Source organism: Amblyomma maculatum, chromosome 3 (genome assembly GCF_055883805.1).
Source record: "Amblyomma maculatum isolate TAMU_Amacu chromosome 3, ASM5588380v1, whole genome shotgun sequence".
Taxonomy (NCBI): Eukaryota; Metazoa; Arthropoda; class Arachnida; order Ixodida; family Ixodidae; genus Amblyomma; species Amblyomma maculatum.
The window spans coordinates 196,275,539-196,292,241 of NC_139346.1; the positions used below are offsets into that span (position 1 = coordinate 196,275,539).

The 16,703-nt window shown below is 46.1% G+C and overlaps 1 protein-coding gene across 1 annotated transcript in view; it reads left to right on the forward strand.

Annotated features, from left to right (window-relative positions):
* The first annotated feature begins 303 nt into the window (after positions 1 to 303).
* Positions 304 to 16,703, forward strand: part of LOC146197343 (potassium channel subfamily K member 18-like) — a 39,164-nt gene continuing 22,764 nt past the window's right edge. The window contains exon 1 of the mRNA XM_084596470.1: positions 304 to 712. Within this exon, the coding sequence (XP_084452596.1) occupies positions 304 to 712 (409 nt within the window). The remainder of the gene's footprint in view (positions 713 to 16,703) is intronic.

Here is a 16,703-nt window from a genome sequence, read left to right on the forward strand (position 1 = left end):
AGGTGCCAACGTCCGTGTTTTCGTGCCTGTGATTATGCCTGTCCTTCTCAGGTGACCATGACGAGTCGGTTGCAGAATCAATACGCCACCGGCTCGTTCCGATTTTATCAACACGTGCAGTGTAGTTATCAGCGTCCGCGTCACACTTCTGAAGAGGCCCCATGGTGCAGAGGTCATCGTCATGGGTGCTCCGTCACAGCGAGGAAGTGATCAGCGCGGCGGCTCCTGGTCGTCGGCGTCGGACTCAAGCGGCGTTGGTAATCCTTTAAAGCACCAGCCGTGGCAGCAGCTTCCTCGAGTACAATGCGGGAGCCACGGAGATCGTCCCGGTGCTCCAAGTGCCGGTACTACTGCCGCGCCGGAACCACGTCGCTCATGTCCCACTTCGGCCTATGTAGCCTTGTGGTGGGATACTGCGTCATGGGCGCGTTCCTCTTCGAGTTCCTCGAGGCCACCAATGAGCGAAACAAGAGACTTGAGATGATGCGCTGGCGTTCGAACCTCGCCGACGCGTTGTGGCAGCTGACGGCCGACGCGCCGCTCCTGGACCAGGCCAACTGGACGGGCGAGGCCGTGGCCAGGCTGCGGCGATTCGAGGTCACCCTCGTGCAGGCTGTGCGCAAGGAAGGCTACGACGGCAAAGAGGACGCCCAGCTCCAGTGGTCTTTCACAGGAGCTCTACTGTACTCCATCATCGTGATTACCACGATTGGTGAGCAGTTGGCTATGCCACCATGGCAGGCCTTTCTTGCAAGTCTTGCCCACTAGTCTACTGTGAAGTCTGTCCTGGGAGAAGGAGTGTTTTGAGGTAATAGACGCATAGAAAAGGTGCATTTCTTTACCACCACAAAATTGAAAAAGGGTTTGCATTATAAGAACAATGAGTGCTACATTTTGCCTGTCAAATATATACGGACTCGTTGTAGGCACCCTTCTTGTAATCAATCTATCTAGCTAGGAGCGCCGTAAAGCGGAGGTATAGCAAGTGAGCTGAGTGGCTTTTCGGCATGTTTTGGTTAAGACAGCAGGAAGACTTTTCTAACGCTCTGTGCAACAGTGGTGACTAAACGACTGTGGACACAAGAAAGCAAGAAACGATGAGGCCGGTCATTTAGAATTCTGCGTCGTGCGTCCACTCCCTTCTGTATAGTGGCCACTCTGCCTTATCTCCTGCAAGCACGCGTCGTTCATATAGGTGCCCCGAAAACTGCAAATGAATAAACAAAGTTGATTAGGAATGCTAGTCTAGTCTGCATTAAACTGGGTCCAACGTCGCAGACAGTTATTTCATTTGCTTGTTTTTTATTTGTTATTATGGCGGCGGACGAAGTTAACCTTTTCGCTGCATTGAACAAGCGGAAGTATAAATTACTGCGTATTAATTTACTGGTCTGAAAAGGACTAAGCTGCAGCCAAATGTCAAGCGTACACCATCAGGCAAAACCATCGAGCAATGTGCTGTCTTGCCCGCTCCGTGAGTTCACATTTTTATTACAGAAAGTTTCCAGTACTCGTGACCTGACTTTTGCTATGTAATGAAGCTTACGCCAGGATATAAGTGCTGAGCAAACGTGGAAAAGTGTTGACGTCAATGGCTCTTGAGCGAACGAAGCCGGAAGTGTGAAATGCTCGAGCACAAATACTTGATCAAACCTGTGTATGCAATAAATTACCATTTTTCTCGCCGGTCTGAGAAGGACGTGCAGTATTATATATATAAACACTTTCACAGTCAGTGGGTGAATTTTTATTTCTATTCAGTAACGGCAGCAAGAAAAATCGGATGTTTTGCCCGCAAGGTTAGACTCTTTTAATTGCATTCGTGACGATAAGCGGGTGGTGAGGCTCAACAGGTTTATGGCTCTCCTCCCCGAGACGATTGGCAAGAGCCGTTACTCAGTGATCGATTGCTAAACGGAAATAAACTTCAAGAGCCTCTCGTTTGTACTGTTTGCGCTAACCACGCTTCGAGTCCCTTCTGTTTGCGACTTGTGCTGCTTCAAGAGCGAAACAAGGCAGCTGGCAGGCGTGCTACGCCGCAAGTGAGGTGTTTTTAACTACGCAGAGAAACGCACTATCTAAAACCTGTGAATACATGGATGGATGGAATATAGGAGCGTCCCCTTTGAAACGGGGTGGTAGCAGTAGCTATCATGCTCATTTTTCTCCCTATATCTTAATTATTGATGTAGAATGGTTAACTAAACCATCATTCTATTTATTAAATTTTTGTTCCTACAATACTAACATTATGTCACTTCTCTGCTTTTAAGCCACCAATCTTTCAGTCGTTTTTTGTTAGTTTCCACCGCCGGTTTATTCACCCGGCCACTGTTATGATGGATCAAAACAAAACATCTTGCCTGGCTCCCTCTAGTGCCAAACCCTAACGCAAAACAAAACACGATATTTTGCTTTTGCGAAGATGCGCGGCGAGTTGAGTACGTCTACAGGGCAGGCTTTAGAGCGTGAAAACCGGTTAGTAGTCCACCTGAAAGTGCGCCAATTGGATAAAATGTTTACTTATTAACAGCGTCAATTGGTAGAGCACCGACTCATCCTCATTGCTGAAACGATTTTTGGGGAGGGCGCATTGCATAAAACAAGAACGACAGAAATGTGTTGCCCCGCCGGGGTGGTGCAGTGGTAAGACGCCCGACTACTGTGCCGGAGTTCCCGGGATCGAATCCCGGCCACGGCGGCTGCGTTTCGATGGAGGCGAAACGAAGAGGCGTCGTGTGCTGTGCGATGTCAGCGCACGTTAAAGATCCCCAGGTGGTCGAAATTACTCCGTAGCCCTCCACTACGGCCCCCCCTTCTCTCTATCCACTTTCACTCCCACCCTCATCCCTTCCCTTACGGCGCGGTTCAGGTGTCCACAGAGCAAGTGTGACAGATACTGCGCCTTTCCCTTCCTATGAACCAACCAACAGAAATGTGTTTTTACGCAGCTGATAGTTTATTACGGCGTTATGCATCCGGTTGTGAGGCACTATGTCTGGACGTTACACAAAAAGAACGAGAGAAGTATTCATTATTAATTTAAACAGTATCTTGGAGAGAAGTATACTATGCAAAAATGCAACGAATCTCAAAAAGCATACGTACAATAGCCGCAACTATAGTTTGATGGAAAAAGAAGCGTCTGCAGACATTGAAACTGCTGAATGCTAGGCAGCTGAAATTTCGCATGACGCAAGAAGAGAGAGGAGAGAGGAACGAAATGGCTGTAAGCGACATGTTATGGAAAGGATATCTTGTGTGCAAACGAACGAGAACAAATTTAGGAGTTGGTGGCAGCTGAGAAAGTGCTTCATGAAGCAATGCGAAGCGTGTCCCGGCAAAGGCACTCCCAAGGAGTGCATCCCAGGTGCTAAGAAAGGAGCGAGAGCAGAACTTCAATGGCTGAGGGAAATATGCTTCTTTAAAGGGAGACAAAACAATGAAGTCACTCACTGACCTATACACGCAGCCCATGTGTACACATGTCGTCAGCTGCCTTTCGTAATTCTGAGGGCGTCAAATGTGGGAACGTTTAAGTAACCTGCTTAATCTTATATTTATTTTAAGCTGACGCACGGATTTCCTGGCTCTCATATTCTGTTCAGCGGCGCCATTTGCACTTAAAACAGCCTGTAAATGATTTTATTTAATTTGATTTATACTATTTAGCGTCCCAATGCGACTCGGGATATGAGAGACGCCACAGTGGGGGGCTCCGAAAATTTCTACCTCTCTGGGCTCTTTCACGTGATCGGACATCGCACAGTACACGAGCGCCTTAATTGCTTTTCGCCTCCATCGAAAAGAGACGGCCGCAGCCGGGTTTGAACCCGCGCCCTTGAGTTCCACAATTGGGCGCTATAATCGCTGAGCCACCATGCAGGTGACGTTGATTTTGTTTTTGTTTTATATACCTTTTTATTTTGTAAATTTTATGCAGTAAATCTGAAGCGCATAAGGTGACTACGACAGCAAGGGATCTCAAAGTAACAACCATCCGGGCGGCTTTCTGTTGGTGGCGTATGCTGTAATCTCAAAATGCGGCAGAAAAATAAGATAAAAATTACATAAGACAAATTAGGTCAAGTAAAATGGCGGCAGGTACAAGGATCATAGAAGTAATTTTCTTAATACAAAAGACAAATCATCGCACAAAATAATAGACAAATTATTTCAGACACAGCGATGACATTTGTTCATAATCATGAAGGTAAAAAGAACGTTATTTTTATTTTACCGCAAAATAAAATGAAAAGTAACAGGAAAATAAAATAAAGTAAAAAATCACATAAATTGTAAAGTAATAAGATGCGTTGAGAGAGCCAATGAACGGTAATGAAAATCTATATAACTTCCTTGCCACAAACTGTAAGGTCAGTAGCTATAGTTCTTGCAAGGGACACAAAGGCCACACAAAGGGACACAAGTGGCGGGCTCTTGAATTACTTTGACCCACATAGGGTCATATAAAATGCAATGACATTGCATCACAAGGGCAGTTTGGCATTACGCGTCCGTCGAAACACGGCCGCCGTGGGGCTGATTCAAACCGGTAGCCTTGGGGTCAGCAGCCGAACTCCGTATATATGTATTGCAGTCAGAAGAAGAGACCCGTGAGCAAGTATATAGTAAAGAAAACTCTCGCAACCAACACAGATAACTGCAACATCAAAATAACAGTTTTGTACAGCGATAGTCGTTTAACGGGACTTTCCCGGTACTGCGGTGTTGCTGTTGATGTAACGCTCCATGACGCTGATTGGCCAACATGCCATTATCATTGCAAGGCAATGACATTGCGCTTAGCTGAGTGCTCCGGACACAGCGACGCCATAGGTGGCAGCGTAATGGAGTTGCGCGCATACTGCTACATAAAATAGCCAATTATGAATAAACAATATTATACTTACCACTGCAACGTACCTGTGGGTAATTAATGGTAGCCATCCTGCAGGGTTATTTTAGTTACCGTTGAGCAGAAAGGTGTGTGAAAATCACTGTAGACTGACATGCTCAAAGGCGATCTAAGGCGACTGTGGGGGCCGTCGCTGCTTCCCCCCCCCCCTATAGGACAAATATTTTACGTGGGAAAATCATGTTCATCCCCATTTTCTGACGAAACCTTCGCGAATGCATGACTCAAAAATTTCACCCCCCCCCCCCCCCCCTCCATCACCATCCGGCTTCTCCTGAAGCGATTCACAAACCCACGCCTGGTCACTTTGCATCCACTGGCAAAGGTCGAACTCTCCCTTGTCTAGCGCGTTCATTTCTTGCCCCCGACTCTTCTGGTCAGTTCTATGCCTTAATGAAAGTAGTGCATTGCCGAAAAAAAAAGAGATCACACAAGTCGACCTAAGCCGATTCAACATGCCGTGCCACACGACGGGGCCTCGCAATTTCCACAGCTGCGGAAGTCCGACTGAAACGACTCCAGATGCAGCTCAGCCTGCTCCCCTTTTCTTACGAAGAGGGTGCAAGCTCCTCGGCGGCAGCCTATCTAGCAGGGGAGAGTTGAGCCGACAGCAATAACAACACTACGGAGAGCCGCCCTGTCAAAACACTCAGTCCGCGCGGTATTTACACTTGCCACCGCTTCCCTTTGGTGCCGCTCTTATATATTCAGTGGAGCGCCGCCTGGCCCCCCACCGTACCACGGCTGCTCGTACACCTCGGCTCTCGCTCGACCATAACAACAGGCCTCCGAAACGATGCCTTTTTTTCTATCTCTCTTTCTTTTCTGCTGCTGTTTTTAGGTTATCGAGTTGGTCACCGAAAAAGGACGATTTTACGGCTGAGCCTTCAGCCATTTTATTGCCTACATTTCGAGGGGCACGGAGCTACATAATCACATAAAACCTTGAAGCCGGTGGCTTGAACCCTAAACGTTCTTGTTGCGGCTCAACAAAAAGCTTGAGCTCCAGCCGACCTCTTGTGAGCAAAAAAAAAAAAAAAATGGTTAGTTATAGTACGAACCAGCTTCGACACGCATTTATATATATATATATATATATATATATATATATATATATATATATATATATATATATATATATATATATATATATATAAACTTGAAGTAGGTGACACACGGTGAAAAAACAACACTTTAATCCGACGTTTCGGCCGGGGTCCGGCCTTTGTCAAGGAACGTAGAAAGAAGCTGTCGGTTCCCATTTCTTATATACATGCACAATCGAAGAACACGTGACCAGTCACTGTCAACAAATAGACACCAAAATATCAAAAACAAGATTTCACACGCGTGATGTAATGGCGGTGCAAGGTATATAGACCGAATGACACGTGTTGCGCTTAGGTCATGCATTTTAATATGTTGCACAAAGAAAAGAAGATATATATCACTAAAGAGATTGTTGTCACTATCAGGGCACAAAACAAAATATCGCGATATATATATATATATATATATATATATATATATATATATATATATATATATATATATATATATATATATATATATATAGATTACAGAAAAGGTGGCGTAAGCAAGTACGTTAGACACATTTTACTGAGAGCTGTCCATATCTAAACAAAGCTGTCCATATCTTGTAAGTTCCACAATTGAAACCGATTCAAAGGGCTTTGCGGCACTGTTCACCGCACTAGAGGCACAAAGTTGCAATGCAGTTATGATGTAAACCTTAGGCCAGTGGGCATAGAAAAATTCTTATAGGAGGAGAAAGAGGAGGAGGATCAGGAAAATCCTCTATCGAAGACCAGTTCTAGCTATATGGTTCTCACTTAAAAGTTTTCTTACTGCCCTGCGGACCGTTTGCGGTCCTCCCCAGTCGGAATGAAGTCATGCACCCCCTGATGAATGGGTAAATAGGGTATCGGAAACAAAGGGAACGGACGTTAGTGTTACACATCTTTACAATGTGTGTCTTCCATGTGCCCTGATCTCCAGGCATTTCAAACAAAGACTGGGGCGATCCGAAATACTTTGTGAGCTTAGAAATAGCGCCCTTATGTTTAGGTTTGTTTTGCTTTGTCTGTGTAATAGTTTGATGGTGCCGCAATATATTTGAATTGTCTGAATAAACAAGTTACATGTAAAGGAACATGAGCATGAATTCATGCAAGCTTTTAGTATAGGGTCTCATGCTGGGAGGAATGGGGAGTAACGGCTACAGTGAAGCATTCTTTAAAGTCGGTACTATTTATGACACGAACTTTGCTCTTGTACATTGTAGCGCAGATAGAAAAATGTTCAAGATATTTCCAGATAATCCGCAGAGTTTCCAGTTTTGTGAATAAGCAGGGTCTAATAATGTCTCTAATATCGTCTTTCCATATTCTTGGTGTGCTGGAACGGCGGAGAGATATTAAAGGTAGCTTTGTGGGATAGGTAGTCATTGAGGAAGCAAGAGTTGTTTTCCCTGTCCATTCTAAAACACCTGCACAGTTACTTTCAAAAGGGCTGTAACATGAGACAACCTATCGCTCTATACGGACGATTCTCTTGAGCTGCTTGCATGTGACCCAGGGCAGTGTACTCATGCAACCATTGAGTAATGTATGAGCCCCACAATCTTTCAGTATGATGTGGCACGGAGCCAGGAGCACCAGGGAGCTGATAGCTGATGTTTTTCGAATGCGACCGAGTGAGACCTCAGTTTAAACCTTTTCAACACTCCTGAACGAATAAAAACTGCCGCGAAAGATATCGGTCGACCTAAAATGAAAACAAGTTCGTTTTTACCGCTCAGTTTTGAGATAATATAACCTCTAAATCGCTGCTCAATATTATTTAATTCAGGCACGAATATCGGCTTGTTCTCTTCTCTGGCCGCCTTCGGTGCGGTGCCATGCTGGAACATGGAAACATACTAGAGGGAAGCAACAGAAGCAAACGAGGACGATTGGAGAAACAGCGGCATGTATAAAGCAGTCGTGGTCTGGATGATAATAGTAACCAACAAAGAATATCAAAAGAATAAAAAAAAAGGAAAACATGGTGGACAGAAATGCAATCATCCGTGTGGAGCGCATCATGACATCTAAACTCAGCGTTGGGAACAAAACGGGAGTCAGTTAGAAAAACTGAACAATGAAATGGCGTATCAGGCAGAACAACGAGAGCAGCGTCAAGTACGTTTAGGCAAGCGCGAAGTACGAAATAAATATTAACGCAAAAAACACCAAGGACAGTTTTAAGAACAGTATTTCAGGCCTAAAAATATAATAGAAAAGTGGCGTCGAAAAAATGCTGGAGCGATCAGTTGGATTAATCCTGCACTTTCTTTATCTTTCTTTAACTCGCAAATGCATTGCAGTTTGATCATACTGCTATTCTAATTTCATTATAGTTCGAATTCTATCTCAATCTTATTATATTTTGATTATGTTTTTGTGCAATTTATATTCGTAATCGCTCCTTCTGTTCACTTTTGCTGTGTTATTCTTGGTCATCTTCAATTTTTCTAAGCCATTCTTACTCCGACCCTTCCTTTTTCTCTCCTGTGAGTGGAGAAGAAATTCTTTTTTGCTCTCTCTTTCCACTCGTCGCCTTTCACCCGCCTTAACATTTGTCTTCGTAGTAGATGAAAGAGAAAATCCCCCTAAACATTACCGCCCACGCCGGAATGTTTTCGCTTCACGGCATTCCTAATGCTATCTCATTAAAACAGATCAACAGCTAATTGGTAACAGGAAACCGCTGTTGGAACGAAGCCCATACAAACTATTTAGGCTAAACTAAAAAGACACAAAATGCAAAAGAAGTTTCAAGCAGCCAAAGTAAAAGCGCGCAAGTTAAGATAAAACCATATTAAGGCATTTTATTGTAGTGTCCTGCCCATGGCGTCTCGTACGGGTGCATAAATAATAGCGAGCCATGACACTGAGCCTAGGCACAATTTCATCAGATATGATATTTTCTTTTAAAGCGCAGCTTTTATGCGTCCGTTCCTCATTTGAGCCGCGTCACCATTGTTGATGTAACCGAGCGAGCGAGAGTCATGAGCCATGAACCAAGATAGAGTCGAGAGCTGAAGAAAATTTCTCGCAAGAAGAAAAAGAAGAGCCATGAGCTCTGCGCCGCTCACCCGTAATTCTCTCTCTTCTCAGAAGTTCTTTTTGGCTGGCGAGAAAAAATGAAGAGGGCTTTGGCCGAATGGCTATCTTTGTGCAACAAGCGAAAAAGAGTCATGAGCCACGAGGAATTACGAGCCAAAAGAGAATTCCTCAGCATAAGAGAAAGAAAAGCCAAGGATCTGCATCTCTCGTGGCTCTTCTCTCTCTCTCTCTCCAGAGAAATTCTTCTTCGACCTTGAAGAGGAGGAGGAGGAGGAGGAGGAGGAGGAGGAGGAGGAGGAGGAGGAGGAGGAGGAGGAGGAGGAGGAGGAGGAGGAGGAGGAGGAGGAGGAGGAGGAGGAGGAGGAGGAAATAACTTTTATTGTCCGACAACACTGTCCGAGCTACGCAGCAGGGTCTCCCAGTATTCTTTGTAATCAATATTTAGTGCCCTCCCATGAGAATTTGAGCATTCTAGATTTTATGGTCATGGGACCCTCTGAACCTGCAGTCTTTACACTCATCTGATCTTACAACCGGGAGCATATGATTCGCCAGGATCGGGTGAGTCGTCTCCATACAGCTGCCTGAGTATTATTTACCGAAGGGTTTGGTAGGGGCGCCAGCCTACATTCTAATCTGTAATTTTGAATGATTTCCTCCTATTTTACCCCGAGTTCATGGCTCCCTTGTCCGAGGTTTTCATCACTAGCCCGGTCGTATAAACCTCGTTGCTGGGAATGGCAGCATGTGCCGGTGTCCAGATCAACGTAAGTTTCCTCTAAAGTTGTCGCTGGTTTAGAATTTTCGCCGCCGCGGGCGAGATTGTGCCTGCACTAAATTTTTGTATGGCGATTTTACCGTCGCTTATGATGCAATTTGCGTCCGTGCCAACGCAAGCCAATGCTACCGCAACCTCGTCCGCCACTGCAGCGGAGCGCGCCCTTTAGGAGTTAGCCGTAACGGCATTTCCGCGTCCATCTACTCCCGCGGCTACTGCATGCTCGTCCGTTATGAACACCCGCTGCGTCCCCATGCGCTATCTGCTCCAGGGGCATCTTACTGTACGGGAGACTAATAACCTCCACTCTCTACTCTCTTCTGATCATGTTATGCTCGGGATGCGTATTTTTAGGTAAATTATGGTTAGCTACCTTCTGATTTTCTCCATTTCTGCCTTCTGGATTGGTCCCCTGCTGGGATTGATCCCTAGTTTTGCCAGGATAATTCTACCCGTTTTCGTGGCGCAGAATCTGTCAATCTGAGATGCATGCATCGCTTCCTCCAGTTCCACCCATGTGTTGTGCATCCCGAACGACAAAATTCGTTCCGTGTATGTGCACGTGGGAAAGCCCTGCACGAGCTTTACGCACCTGCGTATTAGTCTGTCAGTTTTTATCTTTTCCATTGACTTCGGGTCGAGATAAGCCATAAAGTTAACTCTGTTGATAATTAAAGGTTCTACAGCCTCATTAAATCTCTGCCCTTTGCTTGCAACCCGCATCAGGAGACTCAGTGTCTGAATCACATGGCTTTCCAGTCGCTTTAGAGTCTCTTCGTTGTGGCCGTGAAACTGGAGAATTAGGCCAAGAATGCGGACCTGCTCTACTCTTGGGACTACTACTCTCACTACCTGAATTCAAATTTCCGACGGTGCCTTACACCATAGATGCTTAGAATTGCAGATGAATATTCCGATTTCTGTGGCGAAGAAGCCAATTTTCGCTCGGCCGCGTACCTCACAACTGTGTCGACGCCTGCGTGGAACCTTTGTTCAATTTCCGAGTCACTTGACTAGTTGACTTATAAGGTAATGTCGTCGCGTAGGAACTGAAGTTTAGCCCCTCGATGCGCTACAACTGCCCGGGAAGCGCGCACATAGCCACGTTAAATAGTAGGGGGGACAGACAACACCGAGCCCGGGGAGGGGGGCAAGGGGAGGGGGAGCTGTTGCCCAGCCCAATTGTGCAAGATTCAATAGATTGGAATTTTACACAGGCTGTCCTTTCAGAAAGGAAATCTCGCACGTAATTGAAGGTTTAGTGCTCACGTTCAAATTGCTGAGTCCGCTGACTACCGACTCATGCTTTACGTTATCGAAGGCTTTCATCAGGTGTAGCCCGAGGATCACCTTCACGTCCTTCGACCACGAGTCAATGATGTCGTGTTTAATTTTCAGCATGATATCTTGCGTGCACAGATGAGAGCGAAATCTGATCACCGTTTGCGGCAGGAGATTTCGCTTTTCCAGGTATCCGATTAATCTTGTCTGGATAACGTGCTTCATTGGCTTTCCTACGCAAGAGGTAAGCGACATGGGCCTGGGATTCTCGAGCTGCGGAGGCTCGCCTGGCTTGGGAATTAAGATGACGTTTGCCGATTTCCATTGCTACATCTGCTCGCCCTTGTCCCATCATTCTTGCATGTATACCGTTAGACAACCTTTTGAAGTATCATTCAAGTTCCTCAGCATTTTATTTGTAATTCCGTTAGGACACGGGGCAGACTTCGTGCGAAGCCTAATTCCGCTCTCCCTTCCGCTTCTGTAATGGGGGCACCAAACGCCTCGCTGGGCGCACAGTCATAGCATGGAAGAGAAGTTTGGTGGACCGTGAGAAAAATCGGGTGCTTTAACTGCGTCGCCGTTCTTGTCTGTGTAACCGAGCGAAAGACAGCCAAAGAAAATTTCTTAGCAGAAGAGAAGGAAAAGCCGCAAGATCTGCGCCGCTCGCTCGTGGCTCTTGTCGCTCTTCAATTCTTTTTGCCTCATGAGAAAAATAAAGAGCGCTTTGCAGCTGCACTTAGATGCATACATAAAAACATCTCTCAAAATATTTGCCTCAATATAACGCAAAAATGCTTAAACAGCTGCTCTCAAGCTTCGCATCAAGGAGTATCGTAATCGTTCTTGGAATTTTTTTTTCCAAACGTATGAAATGAGTTGCAACAAAAACTGAACTAAAGGTAATGGGGCAGATAACATGAACATAAGGCCTCTAATAACGCTTATAGTCTCAAAAAGAGTGACGAGATTACGCCTGCTCCAGCTACACTACCAAGGTCTGCGCAGCATTTGTCTCCCTCAACGCCGAGCATACATACCATTTTGGGACGCATTAAAAGGTCGGGCACAATCAGCCTATCCGTCAAGGAGTTGCCTCGCTACTGTTTCCCATTCTTATTCAATTTCTTCACCTTGCCACTTAAGCCTCACAACAAGCAGAGCTTCTGATTTGGCTTTAGTCCCCCACGATCCCAACAATGATGAAACTATGCTTCAGCCGGTGGGTCGAACTGTCACTGGCTGTTCATATCCGCTTCTCTGTATGCAGCCCTAGCTTCTTGCTGCCTTGCTTTTGCAAGGCGCACATCGGCACCAAAAAGTCTACAGAGGCATTGCGAACCTTTAAAGTCGGACATGATTCTGTTAGCCTTATATTTTCACGGACGACGAAGAAGCGGACAGTGACGTGGGTAGGAATGCTCACGCTAGGCCTGCCAACGTTCATCAAACTCATCCCATCGCAATTGGTCATATTCTCTTTTCGTTTGTTCCCTGGATTGCCGCCCCGTAACAATATCACCGTTCCGTTTATTTGCAAAGATGATGAACCAGCGTTACGTGTGTATTGCTGCCTTGTACTCCGTGCAAGTCAGTCATTGGAATACAACTTCCTTTCATACAGATATCCTGCAAATCGCGATTTGTTTCACAAATCAAACGCAAAAGTGTCTGGGTTCCACTGAGATTTACTCTTCCGTGATTACCCTTGCTGCGCCGAATTTTTGAGAGCGCAGTTTTTCAACACCAGTTTTTGGATTGAGAGGCGTCGCATTCGGCGTAAGCGGTGAATAGCTAGCTAAAGGGTGGCCTAGTGGACCACCCTAACACATCTGGCACCGGAAAACCTGTGGCACGTACTAGATTCTGCTCCGTCTTCCTCAACCTGCCATGTTCATAGGAACAGAGACGGCTCAGACAGCCTGGCGAATGACAGAGTTGGGATCCTGAGGAACCCCTTAACGTTATCTTGTCACACACTTTAAGTCGAAGTCCACCCTATTTTTACCATTGCAAGTTATGGCAGCATTGCGAATGGTGCAGCTGTGGCGCCTGGAACGTAAGTTGGGCAGAGGCGAAAAACGTTAAGGTGGAAGTTCAGCGTCCAAAGCGGGGGAAGGGTGGCCGTCGACATATGGGAGAATATAGGTCACATGGATAGCAGGCATTGAGGTGGAATAGACTGCTTACCTACTGTCCGGCAACTGTTAGATAAGAAGGTAGCATGGGATTCGAACCCGGGTACCTTTGATTCCTATTAAAACATGCAACTTCTATGCTACGCAAGGACGTTCGGACGTCATGATTAAAGCGGCGCTTAATAACTCTGCCGGGTGGCCTTTCACATGGTAGCGTACGACTGTGTGCTATGTAAGTACGTTTAAGATTGCGTGTGGTGTTATAGGAGCAGATATTAAGAGAGTTGTGAATTAGCTCATGGACGGGAACAAAAATGAGAAAGGCAGTCATTAACGCGGCCGCCCTTAAATGCGAGGCTTAAGAAATGCGAAACTTATCCACGGTGAATTATGTTTGCACAGATGAGCCACGTCAACCACTCACCGCTCGAGGAAAGGTCCTCACCGGCAGTTGTCATGAAAGTGCCTCCTTTGGAACATTTATGATTAAGCGTCGGTTCAAGGATGGTTACGTAGCACTAAGACTCAAAGTGCGCATATAATAATAATAGTTGGTTCACAGGAAGGGGAAGGCGCGGTATCTGTCACACTTGTTTCTGTGAACACCTGAACCGCGCCGTAAGGTTTGGTTTGGTTTTGTGGGGTTTAACGTCCCAAAGCGACTCAGGCTATGAGAGACGCCGTAGTGGAGGACTCCGGAAATTTAGACCACCTGGGGTTCTTTAACGTGCGCTGACATCGCACAGCACACGGACGCCACTTCGTTTCACCTCCATCGAAACGCAGCCACCGAGGTCGGGTTCGAACCCGGGCACTCCGGACAGTAGTCGGGCGTCTTACCACTGCACCACCGAAAGACGTTTCTCAATTCTTTACCTCATTATTCTGAAAAACTAAATAACCTGCACAACTGCGCTCCAATTTCTCATTCTCAAATATCATAATCATCATCCAAATTTTCTAGTGTATGCTACGAACGACACATTAGTTATTTGTGTAAAATGCTATTAATTATCACCTTATCTAACATAACCTCCACTTCAGATGGTTTTCGGATAGCTTACTGTCTGTGGGCTCTCAGTGCTGCTGTCCTTCGCTGTGCTGCAAGAGCAGCAGCATTAGAAACGCTGTCCCGGTTACTTTCTTTTGCATATAGCTGGGCTGGGTCTAAGCATGAGTAGTTCTGCCCAAAGCATAGACATCTAATCCTGCACATTTGTGCGCATCCACTGTAGTCAATGGTAGGGCCTTCATAGTTATAAATGGCCCCAGCGGCCGAGAAAAGCCTCAATCACCACCATGACGTGCGCCTAAGTAAGAGTGAGTTTAGGTAACTCAGACTGCGCAACTACATCCTGTAAAGCGCGTAAAAACAAAAAAAAAAATCAAGCAAATATGAAGAAACGCACGAGACGAAATATAGAAAGTTATTACGCTACTCGTTGCACTTCTACTCCACCAGCGCAAGGTGCGGGTCTCCTCTCCATCCGACTGTCAAGGGGACATGATGTACGATCTTTCAAAAGAAAACGTGGCATCTTTCCTGTTGCGGTGGCATATTTATGGCCCCGTGTGTGCACTGCAGAGGCACGCTCGATACATTGGTCAAACACAGAGAACAGTGAGGAGTGTCCCCACTTGCGTTTGTCATTTTGTAAATCAATAGGAGGAAACTGCTCATCGCCAGGCGCGTCATACAGTGACACTTCGACACCGCTTCTATTTGCACGAAGCCTTGCAGAATTTGTTGCAGAAGCCTCTTCCTGGCAACCACCGCAGCATCGCGCTATTCAGAGACGCACGAGTGGAAATTGCTAGACGTTGGGGTATGGAGAATATTTACCTTTGTATTTCTCCACATGGAAAACCCTCACCTTCACATCTATGAAAGCGGATCTTTTATAGCATGCTTGCATCCTTGCGTACCTACATCTGTGCTATGCCAACACCTTACATCCCATTTTTCCCGCCATCTTCCGCCTGAAAGTTCATGCGGGCAAGAATCCTTCATTAGTAAATAAAAATCTGATTGTTAGTTTCTTATTTCATGCATGAGAAGGCGAAAAAAAAAAAACTTCTGGCCTTTTCTCCTTCACGGTAACAAAAGCACAACATCCATAATAACGGAGTAAAAAACTGTCCTTTCTTATATGTACCGTCCTCGCCATGGATGTCGAAAAGGCATATGATAACACATGTGATGATCGCATTCTGTACCCCGTAGAGATGCTGCATTTCTCTACTAGAGTACGGAAGTTTTATAAAGTCCTTAAGGTAGAAAATTTGCTATACGCCTAGTTGAGGACTGCATAGGTTCATTTGTTCCTGTTCGCGGTGTTTTAAAAGAACTTGTGAGCGGGGTAGATATTTTCTAGATTCAGACTCCATTTTAGCTCTATTCAAAAACATAAACCAAAGAAAACAAAAGTGTCAGTCTCGTGTCCTTCTTGGCCTCCTGTGTACGTATTTGGATAGCGCAAAAAAAAAAAATAAGGCCTGAATCCGTTCGCTGTGTACCCCGGGGCTCGGTTCTGTGCACTTACTGTACTTAATATGGCATTCATTCCGCTTGCATGGCATTCAAAGATGTTCCTGACGTTAAATTCTGACTGTATGCTGATGATATCACGAGCACTCACCATGACAGGCTGACTCAAGCGGCGGGCTTACCATCAGTGCGATTTTCCTGTAGTGTATGTGTGTGTGTGTGTGTGTGCGTGCGTGTGTGTGTGTGTGTGTATGTGTGCGCGCGCGTGTGTGTACGTGCGTGCGTGCGTGTGTGTGTGCATGTATATGTGTACGTGCGTGCGTGCGTGTGTGTGTGCATGTATATGTGTGTGTGCGCGTGTGCGTGTGTGTGTGGGTGTATGTGTGCGCGCGTGTGTGTGTGCGTGCGTCCGTGTGTGTGTGTGTGTGTGTGTGTGTGTGTGTGTGTGTGTGTGTGTGTGTGTGTGTGTGTGTGTGTGTGTGTGTGTGTGTGTGTGTGTGTGTGTGTGTGTGTGTGTGTGTGTGTGTGTGTGTGTGTGTGTGTGTGTGTGTGTGTGTGTGTGTGTGTGTGTGTGTGTGTGTGTGTGTGTGTGTGTGTGTGTGTGTGTGTGTGTGTGTGTGTGTGTGTGTGTGTGTGTGTGTGTGTGTGTGTGTGTGTGTGCGCGTGTGTGTGTGTGTGTGTGCGCGCGTGTGTGTGTGTGTGTGTTTTACGCAACAGCGACAAGTGCCCCGTTCTGAAGAAAATCCGGTGTCGGCGCTGTGCAATCGGCGTGAGCTTTTTTAAAAATAACGAGTGTGCCTCCGGCAGTGGGCGTACCTGTCAGATGACATGGCCGAAGAGTGATTGGCCGGCGGGTTGTCTGACGTCACAGGCCACATGCCATAGGAGAGTTGGCAGGAGCTCCCAGCTTGGATAACTCTTTTAGGTGGGAGTGTGAAGAGGGATTAAAATCCACGGCCCTTGAATTTCT